We start from the raw sequence: 21,894 nt of genomic DNA on the forward strand, positions 1-21,894 counted from the left end.
ACAATATGCATCTTTGGGGCGGCACTGTGGCACAGTTAGCACTGCTGCCTCAGAGCGCCAGGGACCCGGTTCGATTCCGGCCTCAGGTAACGGTCCGTGTGGAGGTTGCACGTTCTCCCCGTGTCCACGTGGGTTTCCTCCGGGTGCTCCGGTTTCCTCCCACATTCCAAAGATGTGCAGCTTAGGTGGATTCACCATGTCCAAAAGGTTAGGTGGGGTTTCAGGGTTTGGGTGTGGGCCTAGTTAGGGTGCTCCTTCGGACGTTGGTGCAGACCCGATGGTCCAAATGGCCTCCTTCTACGCTGGAGGGATTCTACGATTCTTTTCAGCAGACCCAATGTTAGACCAAATAGGTCTGAATGACTAATTTTCATCTGCGTAGCGGCAGGGCAATATATCCCTCAGGCCCACATGATTCTCTAGTCCGCTGTCCGGACAGCGACCTCCTAAATAAAGAGACCCCCCATAGAGACCCCCTAAATAAAGAGATCCCCCACAATCCTCCAGAAAAGAGACCCATGTCTGGAAGCTAGAGAACAGTCCAGACAGAGGCAGTGCAAATAATTATTTGATTTGATTTGATTTATTGTCACATGTACTGAAGCGCAGTGAAAAGTATTTTTCTGCGGCCAAGGGAACGTACACAGTACGCATATAATAGACAAAAAGAATAATCAACAGAGCAGGAAATCAAAGGTCAGCACTCTGTGAAAGCAAAACGTAAGAACAAGTGATAGTTGGCCCTGTGGAGTAGGGGGTTGTGTGGGTTACGTTGGGGCAAAATAATTTCAAAGAACGTTGCGTTTAACGGCAATAGTTGTGGCTTAGATGAGGGTAATGAATTTTCATGAAGAATCAGCCCTGTCACTTCAGTGACACACAAGTACGTTTTCATCTGCTAGAACATTTTAACAGGTGCCTTCCATCTTCTGTAATAGACCCATGGGTCGAGATGTTTGCTTGCTACTGCCCTGTTTTCCAGCACGAATGGGGCGGCAGCAACAGGGGAAAAAGTTAAATCACGAGTGAGAACGGTCTAGAACTTGCTTCCTCTGCATTTGATAGAAGCAGAGATGAAGAATGATTTAAAAAGAAATTGGATGAGTCTTTGAGGGAAATAAGCTAACAGGGCTCTGGGAATACAGCCAGAACTGCTCAAACTCTTCCCAAAAGAAAGGGATCAACCGAGAACATATATAAAGTAGGAGTAAAATTAGGCCATTCGGCCCTTGGAGCCAAATGAGTCATTCAGACCTATTTGGTCTAACATTGGAGCCTGCTCCTAGCTAATCTGTTTGTGTTTCAAATTCCACATTACCATTTTCCCCGATAACCTTAGATCCCTTTGCCTAACAAGAATCTATCCACCTTGATCTTAAAAACATTCAATGACCCCGCCTCCTCCCCCCTTCTGAGGCCGGGAGTTCCAATGTTGCCCAACCCTCTGAGAGAAAAACATTCTCCTCATTTCTATCCCACAAGGGCAACCCCTAATTTTAAAACAGTTCCCCCTAGCTCGGGGCTCATCCACAGCAGGAAGCATCTTTTACATGCCCACATTGGCAATACCATTCAGCATCTTATTTACTTCAATCATGTCGCCCCTCACTCTTTTAAACCTCAGTGGAAACAAGCCCAGACTGTCTAACATTTACTCAACCCACCCATTCCAGATATCAACCTAGTGAACCTCCTCTGAACCACCTCCAACTCATTGACACCCTTCCTTAATTAAGGAGACCAAAACTACACACAGTATTCAAGATGTGGGCCTGGATTCATCCTTATGGGGACTAAGCCCCCCATGCCGGCAGGAGAACCGGGGCCAACAACTCCGGCATCAACAGCCCCCGAAAGTGCAGAATTCGCCACATTTTTGGGGGCTAGGTGGATGGCGGAGGGATTGGCGCCGTTCCAGCTGCCTCGCGAAGGGACGGCGCGAGTTTGCGCATGGGCCGAAGGGCCGACGTGAACTCGCGCATGCACGGAACGGACGGCGTGATTCCGCGCATGTGCAGGCCGGCCAGTATATTTTGGCGCATGTGCGGGGGGTTATCTTCTCCGCGCCGGCTATGGCGGAGCCTTACGGGGGCCCGGCGCAGAAGGAAGAAGTACCCCCACGGAGCAAGCTGTGGGACTGCAGGTGAAGGGGACGCTCAAACTTTACTGACCACGTAAATGGATGAGAATGCACTCCCTCAAGCCAACCCGCTGATCGCTGGGCCCCGGTTGTGGGCCAGGCCACCGTTGGGGCTCCCCCGGGGTCGGATCTCCCCGCGCCCCCCCTGAGGACCGCCCACGCATACTCACCTGCCAGGTCCTGCCGTGTGGGACCTGAGTAACCTACGCCGACGGGACTGGCCAAAAATGGACGACTGCTCGGCCTATCGGGGCCCGGAGAATTGGCAGGGGGCTGCTGTCAACGGCCCCCGACCGATGTGGCGGGGATCCTGCTGCCGCCCGAAAAACAACGGCAGAGAATATGGCAGTCGGGGTGGCGGGATGGGATTCGCGCCGCCCCCCCGGGGATTCTCCTACCCGGCGGGGGGGGTCGGAGAATCCCGCCCATTGTCTCACCAATGCCCTGTATAACTGAAGCATAACACACTTACTTTTATATTCAATTCCTCTCATAATAAAGGATAGCATTCCATTAGCCTTCCTAATTACACGCTGTACCTGCATAGAAATTCATGCACTGAAACACCCAGATCCTTCTACACCTCAGAATCTTGTAGTCGTTCTCCATTTAAGCAATGCTCTGCTTTTTCATTCTTCCTGCCAGTGTCAACTGCTTCACATTTTCCACATTATACTCTCATGTGCCAGATATTTGCCCACTCAATGAACCTATATATATCCATCGGCAACCTCATTATGTCCACTTCACAACATATTTTCCTACTTACCTTTGTGTCATCTGCAAATGTAGCTGTCATGCCTTTGCTCTCCTCATCTCAGTCATTGATATAAGTTGTAAAAAGTTGAGTCCTCAGTACAGACCCCTGCAGGACTCCACTTGTCCCATGCCGCCAATCAAAAGAATACCCATTTATGCATACTCTCTGATTTCTGCCAGCCAGTCAACCTTCTATCCAGGGTAATATGTACCCCTTGCACCATGAACTTTTATTTTCTGCAATGACCTTTGATGCGGCACCTTTTCAAATGTCTTTTGGAAATCCAAGTACAGCATGTCGACAGACTACCCTTTACCCACAGTGGTTGTTACTCCTTCCAAGAACTCCAATAAATTGGCTAAACATGATTTCTCTTTCATGACTCTTCCCATTACTGGGAGCTTTTGCCCAGCTATGCCTCCTTTTAAAAAAAATAAATTTAGAGTACCCAATTCATTTTTTCCAATTAAGGGACAATTTATTGTGGCCAATCCACCTACTCTGCACATCTTTGGGTTGTGGGGGCGAAACCCACGCAAACACGGGGAGAATGTGCAAACTCCACACGGACAGTGCCCCAGAGCACCTGGGACCTCGGCGCCGTGAGGCTGCAGGGCTAACCCACTGCGCCACCGTGCTGCCTAGCTATGCCTCCGTAATGATTAATTCTAGCGACAGACGTCAAGCTCACTGGCCTATAGTTCCGTTTTCTACCTTCTTAAATAGAGGGGTTGTATTTGCTGCCTTGAAATCTGCTGAAACTTGCCCAGAATCTAGTGAGTTTTGGAAAAATAACATCAACATATTTACGACCTCATTTGCTACCTCTTTTAAGACCCTCGGATGAAGTCCATCAGAACCCGAAGACTTATCGGCCCACAGCTCCATCAGTTTACTCAATGCCGCTTGCCTTGTGATTATAATTTCATCAAGTTCCACTCTCCCTTCCACCACCCAATTGACAGCCTCCCGCCCTGCAGGATATGGAATTCAGAATAAGAATGCCATAGCCTAGCCTTCAGTGGTCTCATCACTGTGCATGATCTTTCTTCAGCAGTCTTCCGCAGAAAGGATTGGGAAATAGAATTACTCTTTGAAGTTAAATTTATAATTCTCACAATAAAGGTGGAAACTTTAATCACATGCAACCTCCTTCAGGCTTCTCTGGCGCCAGCAGCCTGTATCTTGTCCAGGAGGCTGGGCTGGGTTGGGTTGAGGTGTCACCAGGTCTGAGCACATCCCCACCCGTTGCACATTGCCCGCTCGAAACCTTCCATCTGTCAGCCGGATTACACTGCGTATTCCCTGGGATGCATGTAACCCCCCCCCCCCACCCCCCCCACCCCCCCACCCCCTGCAAGTGGCACTCAACCCTGTTGGCATGCTGACCTGTTGGACATCATAGGGAGTTAAGAGTTAATAACCCAACTACGTGTGTCTTGGAGCAATAAACTTTCCAAGATGATCAAAATGGCTTTTAACTTTAATGAGAAGTAAGCTTGGCTTGTCCTTGGCTTTACTTATCTAACGTTGGATTATTATCTACGAGAAGAGCTACTAGAAAAGAGAGTGACAGGAATAGTTTGATTAATTAAAATATGACTTTGGTCCCTCACGTAATAGCCAAAGACAGCAGCTTCTTTGTAGGCTAGAAATGGTAACAGTCGTCTTTGAAGCATTCAAAATCAGGAAGGTCTGCATGCAAAACGTATCTTTGAAGCAAGCAACCACAACTATTTACGTATATAGACTGTTTTCAATGGATTTAGGAACAGATATATCATGAGGTCTTACGTGTGACTTGTAGCTCGATAAAAGGTTGTGGTTTTTCAATAAAAGTTCTTCATTTTTAATATTCTTCCATTGGATGTTGATGTCACTGGCTAGGCCAGCATTTGTTGTCCATCCCTAATTGTCCTTGAGAGCAGTCAGGAGTGAGCTACATTACTGTGGGTCTGGGGGGTCACATGTAGGCCAGACCAGGTAAGGACAGCAGATTTCCTTCCTGAAGGGGCATTAGCAAACCAGATGGGTTTCTACAACAATCAATGATAGTTTTGTCGTCACCATTACTGAGACTAACTTTCAATTCCAGTTTTTTTATTAACTTGAATTCTACCAGCTGCCACATTTGCAGAGCAATAAGCCTTAGCCTCTGGATTACTCGTACATTGAAAATACCACAATACAACTTTCTCCCCGGAACCATTCTTGGGAAACTTTCCTGCTCTCTCTAATGCCTTCACATCCATTCTGAAGTGTGGTGCCCGGAACTGGACACAATGCTCCATTTGAGGCTGAACTTGTGCTTTACCTTTATGGTTTTGCCATGGGGTTGCCTTGGCCTGACCATTCAGCACCAAATGAGGTGGCTGCACCCAATGAAGGCTTTCCCTGCTCCCAAGCCACTGGGATGTACGGTGGCCTAAGCCTCCCCACACGCTGCCCTCCCCTACTGCCCTTGGAAACAGAAAGATACAAAAGTCCCCCGTCGAGATCCGAAACTGTAACCAGTGCTTCATTGCATTGCAGTTTTTCAATGTGTTGCAGCAAACACGAGAGTGGAGGCTGGAACTCCCCTAGTTAAAGTGTCCAAGTCTGTCTTGTTTCTTTGAAATATTTTAAGGTGATCAATGCCCGTGTTTGGAATCCCATCTGTTAATCTAATGCATTTGTAACCAATCTGTTTTAGGTTAAAAATGTGAGCAGTACAAAATATGTTATTAGCAGAGATCACGAGAAAAGATATTCAGTGAAAGTCAGAGGAACAGTGAATCGTGACTGCCATGAAAGCTTGTTCTGGAGTGAGTGGAGCAAGCCTTTCCATATTGGTAAGAACATTACTTTAGATGAACCCTATTAGACAACATTAATATATTGGGCCGGATTATCCGGTCCACCAGCCGTGTGTTTCTCAGCTGTGTGCCATTGGCTGGCAGCGGGATTCTATCTTCCCGCCGCTTGTCAAATGGGATTTTCCATTGAAACCGCACTACGCCGCTGGGAAACGCACTGGCCGGGGGGGGGATGCCGGCGGGAAAAGTGAATCGCAACAGCTGGAGAATTCTAGCCATTGTGTTTATCTAGCACTTTCAACGGAGTCTGAATGTACCAATGGTACAGTTGAGGACCCCAGCAGCAGGTGGGCCGAGACAGCAGAGGATAGGCGGTGGCATAGTGGTATTGTCACAAGACTAGTAATCCAGAGACCCAGGCTACTGGGTTCGAATCCCACCACGGTAGGTGATGGAATTTAAACTCAATAAAAATATCTGGAATTAAAAGTCTTAATGATGACCATGAAACCATTGTCGATTGTCGTGAAAACCCATTGCGTTCGCTAATGTCCTTCAGGGAAGGAAATCTGCCATCCTTACCCAGTCTGGCCTACATGTGGCTCCAGATCCAGACCTCCAGGGGGCAGTTGAGTCTTAACTTCCCCTTCAATTAGGGATGGGCAATAAATGCTGGCCAGCCTTCAATGCCCATGTTCCATGAACAAATTTTAAAAAAACCAAGTGGTTCTCACTACAAACAAAAGTGCACACTTGGTTGTAATATGATTCCAACATGATTGGAGCATCGATCAAACCTACAAAGTGAAACTTGCCAACTCATAAGTGAGAGTGCGACCCACTGACATCCAATTGTCGGTGTGTGAGGAAGTGTTAATGAGGTCATCCGACCCTCAGGCCGTGCTCATCAGCACACTTCTCTTATGCCGAAGCTCAACTTTAATCGTTTGGTAGATATTTCAGCCATTGTTTGTATTCATTTTGTGCTTCTCTCATTGTGCCCGTGTTCTTCTGAACCCACGGGGGCCAAGTAAAGAAAGAGGAAGACAAATGCAGAAGGATATCTGTTCTTGATACATGGAATACAACAGGGGGAAACCAAATATTGTTTCTTTTTAGAGCCTGATGCAGAGGATTTCGCCCTTTTGACAATTTTAGCAGCCGTTGGGGTTATTTTTGTTGGAACAGTGTTGGTGCCGATTTTCCTCTGTACAAGGTAAGCTGCTCGTCCACTTCTATTTATTAATCGCAGGTCAGCACAGAGTAGATGGAGGGCCGTTCAGCCCATTGAGTCTGTACTGGCACTTTCAAGGAGCGAGCCACTCTGTCCCATTCCCTAACCTTTCTCCTTCATCCGTCCAAGTCTTTCGCTATCAGGTATTTATCCAATTCCCGTTGGAAGGTTACTATTGAATTTTCTTCCACCGCAATTTCAGGGAATACCTCCCAAATCTTTAACAACAAGAGACTTCACAGGCATGTTATCAAACATAATTTAACTTCAAAACAGAGGGGCAGATATTAGGGCAGTTGACCCAAAGTTTGGTCAGATAATTAGGCCTTAAGGAGCATCTTAAAGAAGGTTCAAGTGATCGGGAAACTGAATGGTTAAGGGAGGGCATTCCAGAACTAAGAATCTCAGCAACTAAGGCACGGTCAGCAATAGCGGAGTGATTAAAATCAGGGCTGCTCAATAAGCCAGATTTAGAGGACAGAGAATATTTTGGGGGATTGTAGTATTGTGGGAGGTTACAGAGATAAGGAGGGACGAGGCCATGGAGGGATTAGAAAACAAAAGTGGGAACTATTAAAGTTAGAACCAGGAACCCAGTTTATGGTGACCTAAGCAGGCGCCAATGTAAGTAAGGGAACACATAGAAATTTGAGAGAACAGGATTTGGTATGGGTTATCACATGGGCAGGAGAGCTTTGTAGGATGGCGAGATTACAGAGGGTAGAAGATAGACAATAGAGTTGATTTTAAGGCATGTTTAAGGCAGGTGCAAATCCCGTGATGGACAGAAACTCTCACAAAAGGACCAGAATGGGACTTAAGCCGGGGAGATCTCAGAATGAGATCTTCACCGCCCACTGCTGGTGATGAAATCAGGTTCAAAGGGCGTGAATCTTATTACCATTCGTTTAAATGCATTTAAATATTTAAAACCGGCTTAACGCCGTATCTTTCGGGAACAAGTAGCACCGGTGGGAATCATTGCTGGTCTCCAAAAACGGAGACCAGACGTGAGGACCATGCTGGGGGATCGGAGGTCAGTATAGCCCCTGGGTAGTCAGCGACATGGCGTGCACACTGGCAGCACCAACCTGGCAGTGCCAACGACGGGCCCATAGCGGGGGCTCACTTCATTTGGCAGTGGTGGGGGAGTGTGGGTGGAATGATGGAGGGGGCCTAATACCAGTGAATGGTCCTTAATGTTGATTTCAGATCGGTCTCCTTTTAAAGGTGACACACTTTTAGATCCCGTCCTTCACACTGATGGCACAAAACATGGCTCCCCCTGCTTCAACATGGCCAAGTGTGGGAAGATCTGGATGGGACACCTGCCTGCTTCTCTGGGGATTTTCAATCAGAACCTTTAACTTTGCAATTTCTTTGGAAATTTCTGGCCAATATCATGGAAGTGGAACTAGAAGCCTTAGCGATATGCAGGGATATGTGGTCAGAAGCTCATCCTGGGGTCAAAGACATAACAGCAGGGGCGGGATTCTCCCCTACCCGGCGTGACGGGGGGTCCCGGCGTAGGGGAGTGGTGCCAACCACTCCGCGGTCGGGCCTCCCCAAAGGTGGGGAATTCTCCACACCTTTGAGGGCTAGCCCCGCGCCAGAGCGGTTGGCACCAGACGACTGGCGCAAAAAACCGGCGCCAGCGGCCTTTCAGGCCCGCCGCCCGGCAGCGGGGCTGGCCGAAAGGCTTTCGCCAGTCGGCGCGTGCGCCGGCGGTGACGTCAACGGCCAGCTGCCGCTGACGTCACCACCGGCGCTTGCGCGATGTGGGTTTCTCTTCCGCTTCCGCCATGGCGGAGGCCGTGGCGGCGGCGGAAGAGAAAGAGTGCCCCCAGGGCACTGGCCCGGAGTCTGAGCGGGGGACCCGGATCGCGGGCCTGGCCACCGTGCCCCCCCCCCCCCCCAGGACTCCGGGGGCCCGGTCGCGGCGCGGATCCCGCCGCCACCAGAGGTGGTTCAAACCTCGGCGGCGGGAGAGGCCTCCATGGGACTTTGGCCCATCGCGGTCCGGAGAATCGCCACAGGGGCCTCGCTGATCGGAGTGGAGTGATTCCCACCCCCGCCAATTCCTGGGTGGTAGAGAATCTCTGCCACGGTGGGGGCGGGATTTTCGGCGGCCCCAGACAATTCTCCAACCCTGCTGGGGGTTGGAGAATTTCGCCCCAGGTTTGTGAGGCATCTGGGTCACCCTCCAACAGTTGCCAAGGAGAAGGATGGAGTTGGTGGACAGGAAACGGAATTTGTGACTGAGCCCAAAAGCAGCGGCTTCAGTCTTGCCGATGTGAATTAAGCCGGAGGAAATGTCTGCTCATGCAGGCAGACAACTTAGAGACAGTGAAGGAGCAGTGAGTGGTTGTGGTGACGGGATTTTGAATGAGGTAGCAGAGGAACAACATGCAAATGAGAAATAGTAAAGGCTCAAATGTGGCACATTGGGGAACTTCAAAGGTAATTGTACGAGTGTGGGAAGAGAGATCATTTCAGTCTGAGAATGTGGAAATAAAAATGAAACCAGACTAATGCAGTCCCACCAAAATGGACACCGGTGGGTAGGTGTTGGAGAAGGTTAACTGTGTCAAAGGTTACTGACAGGATGAATGAAACAAGTAGCGATGATATACCGCTGCCCCATACACTGCCATTTATGACTTTGCAAAAGCCATTTTGATACTGTAGCTGGGAAAATTAACGATTCAAGCATGGAACGCTGAGAAAAGTGGGCAGGGATTTGTGAGGAGATTTGGGAGCCATGTTTGAAGAGGAAAGGGAAGTGGTAGTTTGTAAGAATGCAGGGTCAAAGCTGCAACGCCAAGGGTTGAACCTTTGAGGAGGGAGGTGATGACCACAGGACCAGGGAGCAGGATCATGGGCCCTCGCACTTCTCCTGTTTCCAAGATGTTTATTCCCGAATCCTCCTAAGCACCTGCCCCCTTCAATCATGAATGATCATGTTTCCCTTTCAAGATTCACCTATCAATTCACCAAACGATCACAGGAAGGTTCGAGTAAAATGATAACATGGTTGTCACCTGATTACAAATCATGTCTGCCAACCTTGGGTTATTAATATTAAGAGCAGCAACAATATAATGCAATGTTAGTTTACGGTGCCCCCACCACAACAATTAAACCAACAAATACTTGGGAAAAACTGTCAGTCAAGTGAACCTGCCCATACCAAAAGAACAACAAAGATAAACCATTGAATCAGTCAAATGTCACTTGTTAGTTCACGTTGAGTGTCCCTTATTCGAAAGTCCGAAATTCGAAAAGCTCTGAAATCTGCACACTTTCAGTCTCAGCTGTTCCTAGCACCGTGTCCCATTCCTGTGGCTGACCACACGTGTGGGTGTGTTCGAACTGTCAGCAGCACAAGTTAATTGCATCGAAAGAGTTGGACCTGGTACCTGATTCCCTGTCGGGAGGGAAGCCACGTGACCCCCCCCCCCCCCCCCCCCCCCCCCCCCGCCAGACACGGCACGACGACTGGCGACTCCGAGCAGGTCCGAGGGTCTTTCAGCTTGGTATTCCAAAGTTCAAAAGATTCAGAGCATTTTGAAAAAGGGATACTCGACCTGTAACTGAAGTTCCTAAGATCCAGAATAAGGGGGAAGATTTTCCTCTTGGAAAATTTCAACTTGGGTCACTGTCTGTGTGGAGTCTGCACATCCTCCCCGTGTGTCCGTGGGTTTCCTCCGGGTGCTCCGGTTTCCTCCCACAGTCCAAAGATGTGCAGGTTGGGTGGATTGGCCATGATAAATTGCTTTAGTGTCCAAAATTCTATGATTAACCTAGGACAAAAGTTCGGCCAACATCGTGGGCCGAAGGGCCTGTTCTGTGCTGTATTTCTCTATCTATCTCTATCTATTTATCTATCCCGCCTAAGGTTCTGAACAGATAAAAATATTTGAAATGACATATTTAGAGCACAATTAGGGCATTTGGCCAATCACGTTTGCTCCACCATTTGATCATAGCTCATATTCTTCTCATCCCCATTCAATAATAATCTTTATTGCCTTCTCCCCATAACACCTGATCCCCTTATTAATCAAGAACCGATCTATTTCAGTCTGAAAGACCCTCAGAGATTTAGCCTTCACAGCCTTCTGTGGCAAAGATTTCCATAGATTCCCCACACTCTGGCTGAAGAAATCCCTCGTCATCTCAGTTTCAAAGAATCATCCCTACAATCTGAGGCTGTGCCCTCGGGTTCCAGTTTTTCCAACAAGTGGAAACATCGGGCTGGATTCTCCCGTACCCGGCGGGGCGGGGTGTCCCGCCGGGACGCAGTGGCATGAGCAACTCCGGCGTCGGCCCGCCCCAAAGGTGCGGAATCCTCTGCACCTTCAGGGGCTAGGCTGGCGCCAGAGTGGTTTGCGCCCCGCCGGCCAGCGTGAAAGACCTTTGCCGAAGGGACTCCGCCGGCGGCACAAGTCTGCGCATGCGCAGGAGCGTCAGCGGCTGCTGATGACATCTCCGTGCATGTGCGGGCGGGGGGGGGGGGGGTCACCAACGCGTCGGCCATCGCAGAGACTGACACGGTCGACGCGTAGGAAAAGAGTGCTCCCACGGCACAGGCCCGCCCACGGATCGGTGGGCCCTGATCGCGGGCCAGGCCACCGTGGGGGCACCCCCCGGGGCCAGATCGCCCCGCGCACCCCCCCCCCCCCAGGACCCCGGAGCTCGCCCGCGCCGCCAGGTCGCGCCGGACCAGCGGGACTTTGCCCATCACGGGCCTGAGAATTCAGGCAGCCTCGGGGCCCATTCTCCGGCCCTCCAAAAGTCAGTGAGGCGTAAGTCACGCCGCCCGCCTCGATGAATGGTGGGGATCTGGCGCGACTCACGCCTCGCCGACTTTTGGAGGGCCGGAGACTTGGTGGGGGTTCGGAGAATCCCGCCAATCTTCTCCACATTCACTCTATCCAGGCCTCAGTATTCTGTAATTTTCAATAAGATCTCCCCTCATCCTTCATCGAGTACAGACCCAGAGTCCTCAACCACTCCCCATATGACGAGCCCTTCATCCCCGTGATCATTCTTGTAAACCTCCTCTGTATTCTTTCCAAGACCAGCGCATCCTTCCTTAGAAAATAGTCTATGCCTCTATCCTTCCACCAAGGCAAGTAATTCAAACTTTTCCACATTGTATTCCATCTGCCACTTTTTTACCCACTCTCTTAGCCTGTTCAAGTCCTTCTGCAGCCTCCCCTCTTCCTCAATACAACCTGTCCCTCTACATATTGTTGTATAATCTGCAAACCTAGCAACAATGCCCTCAGTTCCTTCTTACAGATCGTTAATGTATATCACGAATAGTTGTTGTCCCAACCCTGATCCCTGGCAAATACCACTAGGCTGCCATCTTGAAAAAGACCCTTTTATCCCCACTCTCTGCCTTCTGCCAGTCAGCCAATCCTCTATCCATGCCAGTACCTTAGCTCTAACTCATGGGCTCTTATCTTATTTAGCAGCCTCCTGTCGGCCTTCTGAAAATCCAAATAAATCACATCTGCCGGCTCTCCTGTGTCTACCTTCCTTGTTATCTCCTCAAAGAATTCTTACAGATTTGTCAGACATGACCTCCCCTTGAAAAAGCCGTGCTGATTCAGTCCTATTTTATCATGCATTTCCAAGTACTTCACAATCTCATCCTTAATAATAGACTCTAAAATCTTACCAACGAGTGAAGTCAGGCTAACCGGCCTATAATTTCCTGCCTTCTGCCTCCCTCCCTTCTTAAACAGGGGTGTTCTATTAGCCATTTTCCAATCCTCTGGGACCTTCCATGACTCCAGTGATTCCTGAAAGATCACCACCAATGCGTCCACAATCTCCTCAGCTATCTCCTTCAGAACCTTGGGGTGTAGTCCATCCAGTCTGGGTGATTTATCCACCTTCAGATCTTTTCAGCATCCCCAGCACTTTCCCCTTAGTGATGGCCACTGCACTCACCTCTCCCCCTGACTCTCTTGAAGTTCTGTTATGCCACTGGTGTCCCCCACCGTGAAGACTGATCATTTCTTTGTTCCCCATTACTACTTCTCCAGCCTCATTTTCCAGTGGTCCAATGTCCATTCTTGCCTCTTTCTTACCTTTTATATATTGGGAAAAAAAACTCTTGCAATCTTCTTTTATATTATGATGTGGAGATGCCGGCGTTGGACTGGGGTGAGCAAAGTAAGACGTCTTACAACACGAGGTTAAAGTCCAACACGTTTGTTTCAAACACTAGCTTTCGGAGCACTGCTCCTTCCTCAGGTGAGGAATTCACCTGAGGAAGGAGCAGTGCTCCGAAAGCTAGTGTTTCAAACAAACCTGTTGGACTTTAACCTGGTGTTGTAAGACTTCTTACTCTGCTCACCCCAGTCCAACGCCGGCAGCTCCACATCATCTTCTTTTATATTACTAGCTAGCTTACACTCATGTTTTCCCTTCTCCCCCCTTGTTGCTTTTTTAGTTGACCTCTGCTTGCTTTTAAAGGCATCTCAACTCTCTGGCTTTCCACTAATCCTCACCACACTGTATGCTTTTTCTTTAGCTTTTATGCTGTCCCAGACTTCCCTTGTCAGCCATGTTGTCTCGACCTCCCCTTAGCATGTTTCCTCCTGCTTGGGATGAATTTCTGTAGTGCCTCCCGAATATCCCCCAAAAACTCCTGCCATTGCTGTTTAACTGTCTTTCCTGCTCGGATCCCCTTCCAATCAACTCCTCCCTCATGTCTTTGTAGTTACCTTTACTCCATTGTAATATTGTTACGTCTAATTCCAGCTTCTCCCTCTCAAACTGCAGTGTGAATTCTATCACATTGTGGTCACTGCTCCCTCAGATTTCCTTCACCTTAAGTTCCCTAATCAAGTCTGCCTTGTTACACATCACCAAATCCAGAATTGCCTGTTCCCTCGTGGACTCTACCACAAGCTGCTCCAAAAAACCATCACACAAACATTCCACAAATTGTTTTTCTTTGGATCCACTACCAACCTGATTTTCCCAGTCCACCCGCATATTGAAGTTCCCCGTGATTATTGTAATATTGCCTTCCTTATATGCATTTTCTATCTCTTGATTTATTTTCTGCCCCACATCCTGACTACTGCTAGGGGGCCTGTACATAACTCCCATCGGGTCTTTTTAACTTTGATTCCTTAACTCTACCCACACAGATTCTTCACCATCTGACTCTATTGTGCTTCTTGCTATCGATTTAACTTCATTCCTTACTAACAATGCAACACGCCCCCTTTGCCCATCTGCCTGTCCTTTCTATAGGACACATATTCTTGGATATTTAGATCCCAGCCCTGATCCCCTTGCAGCAACGTCTCTGTGATGCCCACAACATTGTACCCACTAATTTCAATGTGCACAACAAGCTCATTTACCTTGTTTCATATACTGCGCACATTTAGGTACAACACCCTCAGTACAGTGTTGACCACTCCATTTTTATTATTGTCCCCTAATCTGATGTGCCTTAAGTTAGATTCCTGCCACTTTCCATACTCTCTGTTGTATTACTTGTTCTGAAAACGTTATTAACCTCTCCTGAGCCCTCCCCCCTCCCCCCTTTAACTAGTTTAAAGTTCACATCATTGACCTGCACTCATACCTTCTCCTTTTGTACTCTTACCAGGTTTAAGTTATGGACAAAAGTATGTCAACCGATCCCAGACCCTAAGGAGAAGTTTAATGGCCTCTTTGAAGATTACGATGGTGATTTCCAGGTAACAGGCCACAATAATGATTGAAAGCAAAATATACCACAGGACATGCATTACTGTCTGCTGTTAAAAATGTTTTAAAGTAAGGTTTAAGTTAATAGAGAATAAATATGAAAGGGGGGGGGGGTGGACATGGGAGAGAGTCATTTATGACTCCCTTGACTTTGAGCCAGAAATTATGAGTGGGAGTTTCTGCTCGAGGTCAACACACCTTTCTCTGGTCCGTCAAATGATCTGTCACATGGCAGGCGGGACTCGATGATTTAGGCCTAAATTTAGGATGAATTCAAGTCTTATGCCAGAGTACAACATTGTGTAGAGAGGGAATGCTGCACTGCTGGAGGTACTCTGTTAGGTGGGTGCAAAAGACCCCAGGGTGTTAATTTAAGAAAGGACAGAGGCGTTCCATTTGGTGCCATGGACAAATAGCCAAAACATTCATTATCGTTCTGTGGTGTGTCAACTGGCTGCCGTGTTTCCTACATCGTAATAAAGACAAACTTTAAATGTATTTCATTAGCTGTAAACCGTGTTGGAGGCAATGCTGATGGTGCTCTATCAATGCAAGCTCTTCCTTCTTTTTGTTCACCCACCTCAGGCCAAGGAGATGTTTTTCTCATTTTCCCCTCTGACAACAGGAACAAAATATTGAGGTGGAAATAAATTTGAGGAAAGCACATAAGAGAACTGAAAAAAGATTGAAGTGTTGTTCACTTCTTTTGCCTCACCCGCATTTTCCCATCCACCCCTTGATTCATTGAGATCAAACATCTGTCTGCCTAGACCTTGAGTTTACACTGAAATGGAGCATCTCAATTTCTGAGGTACAGAATTCCAAAGATTCACAATCTCCTGAGTGAAAAATGGCCAACCTCTTATCTTCAAAGTGTGCCTCCATGTTCTCGATTCCCTAACCAGGGTTAAACAACCTCTCAGTATATGAGACCCTGGCAAACCCTTTGGAATGCTGTACTTCCCAATGAGATCGCTTCTCATTCTTCAGGGCTCTGGTGAGGCCACATCTGGAGGACTGTGCACAGGTTTGGTCTGGAAGGAGGTATTTTCCTTTGAGATGATACAGCAAAGGTAACCCAGATTGATACCAGGAATGTGACGGTTGCCCCACAATGAGAAACTGAATAATTGGGCCTACAATTGAGGGAAAACAGATATTCTCTGGCTTGGATGGAAGGATGCTTCACCTTTCCTCTTCACAGCTCTTTTCCCAGTACAGCCTGGCACCCCAGGAGGTCTCGTGCAGTCAGCCCCAGCACAACTCTCAACATCTCTCCTTAAGGATACGTTTGCCTCTTTCATCTTTGATTCGTCCTTGGCCTCTCTTTGAAACTTTACTTTCCCAGACAATCAAAAATAATTCATGTGCCTCCTATTGTTCCCACTTTAGGGTCAAATAAAATTTAATAACCTTGTCATGCTTATTTATGAATCATAGGGGGCAGCACGGTGGCACAGTGGTTAGCATTGCTGCCTACGGCGCTGAGGACCCGGGTTTGAATCCCGGCCCTGGGTCACTGTCCGTGTGGAGTTTGCACATTCTCCCCGTGTCTGCGTGGGTTTCACCCCCACAACCCAAAAGATGTGCAGGATAGGTAGATTGGCCACTCTAAATTGCCCCTTAATTGGAAAAAATAATTGGGTACTCTAAATTTATTTAAAAAAAGAAAAAAAATTATGAATCATATGCAAACTATAACAGCCTTTTTATTGATCTTTGAAATATAACAACTGAAAACAACATACCCTTACTTATCTCCGAATGCAAATTTCCATCCACTGCTTGCTTACTTACAGAGCATTCACTTTTTATAGAATTTACAGTGCAGAAGGAGGCCATTCGGCCCATTGAGTCTGCACCGGCTCTTGGAAAGAGCACCCTACCCAAGGTCAACACCTCCACCCTATCCCCATAACCCAGTAACCCCACCCATCACTAAGGGCAATTTACCATGGCCAATCCACCTAACCTGCACATCTTTGGACTGTGGGAGGAAACCGGAGCACCCGGAGGAAAGCCACGCACACACGGGGAGGATGTGCAGACTCCGAACAGACAGTGACCCAAGCCGGAATCGAACCTAGGACCCTGGAGCTGTGAAGCAATTATGCTATCCACAATGCTACCATGCCTACTTTGCATACTTTGCATACAATGCATACTTTTAATACCTTTGATGTTCTAAACCTTGTAATTTGCCTTCAAATTAAATTATTTTTACACACAGTCCCATAAACCTGCTTCACAGTTTACCTCCAAAAATATTAGACATAATGCCGCCTTTCGGAACAATAGTTTGCTGGGTCATTTCGAAAGGGAGCTACAAATCAACAACATTGCTGTGGGTCTGGAGACTTACGTCGGCTAGACCAGGTAATCAATGGTAGTTTCATGGTCACCGAGTCTGGTTTTCAATTCCAGATCTATCAATGAATTCATTTTAAATTGGACCAGTTGCCATGGTAAGACATGAGCCTCTGTCTGCAAGGCATTAATGTAGGCTTCTGGATGACAAGTCCAGTGACACACCTTCTCCTCTTGCGAAGGCAGGGCAAAAGGAGGCTCGGCTATTGATGCCCGCCATAGTAGACTAGCACTAACTGTGACACTCAGTTGTGAAGGCCACTTTGTGCCGGGAAGAATGAGAGAAGAATGAACTTGCATTTATGTAGTGCCTTTCACAACCTCAGGATGCCCCACAATGCTTTACGACCAATACCTTAGCTATATTGGCACAGCTCCAATGTAGGAAATGCAGCAGGCAATTTGCACATGGAATACCCCAAGGAACAACAACAGTATAATCAGCAGATAAGCTGTTTTAGTGATTGAGGGATAAATATTGCTGCCCTACTCTTCTTCAAGAAAGTAATACAGGAACTATTGCATCTGCCCGAGGGTGGACCAGGCCTTGTTTAATGTCTCCTCTGAAAGACCGTGATTTCCGACGGTGCGGCGCTCCCTCATGGCTGCATTGGAGCAGCATCCCAGACAGTGCGTTCTTGTCACTGAACCGGGATTTGAACCCACCATCTTCTGAGTCAGATGTGTGGGTGCTCAAGAATGCCTCAGCACTGTGAGGCTGCCAGCAGTGAATGCCAATCGCTTGTGTTACTCCGGGGCAATAATGGGTGACGAGGTGGGGTGGTTGCAAAGCCTGTTATTTCTGGCGGTATCTCGCTGGAAGCATGGGGCTGCAGAGTCAACATGTCCGAATCACGGAGAATCGGAAATCTGGAGCAGGAAGTGTGCCTTTCAGCGTAATAATGCCACTTTTCTTTCTCCAACAGAAATGGATTCATAAGAACCCGATACTGATGACCAAAACAGAGGAATGCATTCCAGTAATTGTGAAAGAAGTCTCAAAGCCTACCTCTGAAGACTGATATGGAGTGCAGCTTTATTCCAGAATACCACAAGTGACTGAGGGGTTTTATTATCAACTGTATGCTTGTCTCACTTTAGGGAGACGATACATTAGAAACAAAAACAGAAAATGTAATGTCTACTGTTATTTACACACATTTTTACCCGCTCACTGCAGCGTGTGATTTCTTTTTGTTGGATGCGTATATACCTTGACCCCTACCAGATTTTACAGCAACGGTGGGAACAGTCCAGAGTTCAGTAAAAGCTTCAAGAGACCAGGGGAGAGGGAAGGACAGATAGGGAGCAGAGTGAAGACCGAGGGATTGAAAAGATGAGGAAGAGAAGAGATGGAGAGAACTGAGAGAGAGAAGAGACGAGAATGACGAGGAGACAGAGGGAAGTGAAAGCCTGAAGGGAGAAGGTGGAGAGGAGGGACAGGAGCAATTGAGAGAGGCTAGCTGGAGAATGGCCTTTGTAAGGGTCACTGGAAATTGCATCTTCAAACTTATTTAAAACAAAAGCAATGCTTTGAATTTGTTCAGAAGACCCACCTTTGTCCATTGTTTGAATAAAAAAATATTTAATTATCTGTGTAATCTATGCATTCCAGCAGTGAAAGCGTTCCTCATGTGTCAAGGTAGGCAGCAGAGCTGTGCAAATGTAATAGGCCTCAAACCGAAACCTGAAGCCTTTCTCATCCAGCATTCCCCTCACGTCATTTTCCAAGAGGTTTTTGAGAATATCTGTACACACACAGGACCGTGTGAATTATGGACAGAGGCCATTTGGTCCCGCGAACCAATCGCCACTTGATCAGGTGATGGCTGATCCAATTGTGGCCTTAACTCTACTTTCTTGCCGAGCAACACGGTGATGCGGTGGTTAGCATTGCTGCCTCACGGCGCCGAGGACCCGGGTTCGATCCCAGCTCTGGGTCACTATCTGTGTCGAGTTTGTACATCCTCCCCGTGGTTGCATGGGTTTCGCCCCACAACTCAAAGATGTAGGTGGATTGGCCACACTAAATTGCCCCTTAATTGTGGATGGGGTTCCAATCCAGCGGGTTGCTTTGTCCTGGATGGTGTCAAACCTCTCGAGTGGTTGCTACAGCTTCACTCATCTGAGCAGGTGGAGAGTATTCCATCAGACTCCTGACTTGTGCCTTGCACATTGTGGACAGGCTTTGAGGAGTCAGGAGGTGAATTACTCTGTGCAGTATTCCCAGCTTGACCTGCTCTCGTTGCTGCAGAGCAGGGTTCTCCATTCTGCCAGAGTCGGCGCGCTGTGCACCCACTGGCAACGGGATCCTCCATCCTGGCAGTTGGCCAATGGGATTTCCCGTTGGGAAACCCATGAGCGTGGGTGAGCTACCGGCAGAGCAGAGGATCATGCGGGTGGAAAATGCCACCCACAGTATTTGTTTGGGCTGTGCAGTTTATTTTCTGGCCAATGGTAACCCACAAGATGTAGATAATGACGAATTCAGTAATGGTAATGCCATTGAATGTCAAAGGAGATAGTTGGATTCTCTCTTGTTGCATATGGTCATTGCCCGACACTTGTGTCGCGCGGATGTTACCACTTACTAGCCTAAGCCCGGATATTGTCCAGATATTTTTGCATTTGGACATGGGCTGCTTCAGTATATGAAAATCATAAATGGTGTTGAACATTGTCCAATCATCAGCGAACATCTCTACTTCTGATCTTATGATGGAGGGAAGGTCATTGATGAAGCTGCTGAAGATGGTTGGGCCTAGGACACGAAACAAAAGAGCTCCTGTAATTAATTCTTGGACTGAAGTGATTGACCTCCAACAATCACAACCATCTTCCTTTGTGCCAGGTATGACTCCAACCAGCAGAGAGTTTTTCCCCTGATTTCTATTGGCTCTTGTTTCACGAGGGCACCAAACTCGGTCAAATGGTGCCTTGATGTCAAGGACGGTTAATCTCACCTCACCTCATGCTGTCAGCTTTTTCTGCCCATGCTTGGAATAATGCTGCCAATCAACAGCCTGACATAGTAATGCTGACAGAATTATACCTTCCAGACAATGTCCCAGACACCACCATCACCACCCGGGGTATGTCCTGTCCCACCGACAAATCAGACCCACCAGAGGTGGTGGCACAACATAAGAACATTAGAATTAGGAGCAGGAGTAGACCATCTGGCCCCTCGAGCCTGCTCCGCCAATCAATGAGATCATGGCTGATCTTTTGTGGACTCAGCTCCACTTTCCGGCCCGAACACCATAACCAAAAATCCCTTTTGTTCTTCAAAAAACTATCTATTTTTACCTTAAAAACATTCAATGAAGGAACCTCAACTGCTTCACTGGGCAAGGAATTCCATAGATTCACAACCCTTTGGGTGAAGAAGTTCCTCCTAAACTCAGTCCTAAATCTACTTCCCCTTATTTTGAGGCTATGTCCCCTAGTTCTGCTGTCACCCGCCAGTGGGAACAACCTGTCCGCATCTATCCTATCTATTCCCTTCATACTTTTATATGTTTCTATAAGATCCCCCCTCTCCTTCTAAATTCCAACGAGTAAGTCCCAGTCTACTCAACCTTTCCTCATAATCCAACCCCTTCAGCTCTGGGATTAACCTAGTGAATCTCCTCTGCACACCCTCCAGCGCCAGTACGTCCTTTCTCAGGTAAGGAGACCAAAACTGAACACAATACTCCAGGTGTGGCCTCACTAACACCTTATACAATTGCAGCATAACCTCCCTAGTCTTAAACTCCATCCCTCTAGCAATGAAGGACAAAACTCCATTTGCCTTCGGGATGCATTCGGGAGTTGTTTCTGGAAGGTTCTGATTTAGTCCTGGACAATGCAAGAAAGGGCAGCAATGGAAAGTGCACCAGAGATCATAGGGACACTTCTCCAAGCGCGTTGCATCCGGTCTCCACTACTGGAGACCAGGCAGGATGACCACACTGGGGGGGGCTCTTGGTGACCGGCGGCATGGCAAGGCAGTGCCATGGGGCGGGGTCTGAAAGGGTTGGGACCTTAAAGGGCGCAGTTAATTTGGCGACCCCATAGGAACATAAGAACATAGGAATTAGGAGCAGAAGTAGACAACTCAGCCCTTCGAGCCTGCTCCGCCGTTCAATCAGATCATGGCATATCTCGTCCTGGTCTCAAATCCACCTCTCCACCTGTTGCCCACATCCCTTTAACCAGTTTTTTGTCAGAAATATTTTTATTTTTTTATTTTTTTTATTTTAGATTACCCAATTATTTTTTTCCAATTAAGGGGCAATTTAGCGTGACCAATCCACCTACTCTGCACATTTTTGGGTTGTCGGGGTGAAACCCACGCAGACACGGGGAGAATGTGCAAACTCCACATGGACAGTGACCCAGAGCCGGGATCGAACCTGGGACCTCAGTGCCGTGAGGCGGTTGTGCTAATCACTAGGCCACTGTGCTGCCCTGTCAGAAATATATTGATCTCCTTCTTGAAACCATTTGATGACGGATTCCACCACACTATAGGGCAGCGAGTTCCAGAAATTCACCACCCTCTGGAAGAAGTAGTGCCTCCTCATCTCAAGTTTTAAACCTACCACCTCTCAACCTACATCCGCGACCTCTCATTCTAGATTGCCCTACAAGAGGGAACATTGGTCTACATTTACTTTAGCAATCCCTCTTAGTATTTTATATACCTCAATCAGATCCCCTCTTATCCTTCTAAACTCCAGCGAGTATAAGCACAAACTGTTTTGATCTCTCCTCACACGTCAACCCTTTCATCCCCAGAATCAATCTGGTGAATCTCCTCTGAACTGCCTCCAATGCCACCACATCCTTCCTCAAATAAGGA

General features: G+C 47.8%; 1 protein-coding gene across 2 annotated transcripts in view; it reads left to right on the top strand.

Annotated features, from left to right (window-relative positions):
- LOC119977656 (interleukin-5 receptor subunit alpha-like) overlaps window positions 1-18,643 on the top strand; it is a 41,050-nt gene extending 22,407 nt beyond the window's left edge. For both annotated transcript variants that reach the window (XM_038818822.1, XM_038818821.1), the window contains exons 8-11: window positions 5,593-5,731; window positions 6,815-6,911; window positions 14,578-14,668; window positions 17,972-18,643. In XM_038818822.1, the coding sequence (XP_038674750.1) occupies window positions 5,593-5,731; window positions 6,815-6,911; window positions 14,578-14,668; window positions 17,972-18,067 (423 nt within the window). In that variant the 3' untranslated portion in view covers window positions 18,068-18,643. The remainder of the gene's footprint in view (window positions 1-5,592; window positions 5,732-6,814; window positions 6,912-14,577; window positions 14,669-17,971) is intronic.
- Window positions 18,644-21,894: the final 3,251 nt, after the last annotated feature.

This window comes from Scyliorhinus canicula, chromosome 14 (assembly GCF_902713615.1).
Source record: "Scyliorhinus canicula chromosome 14, sScyCan1.1, whole genome shotgun sequence".
Lineage (NCBI taxonomy): Eukaryota > Metazoa > Chordata > Chondrichthyes > Carcharhiniformes > Scyliorhinidae > Scyliorhinus > Scyliorhinus canicula.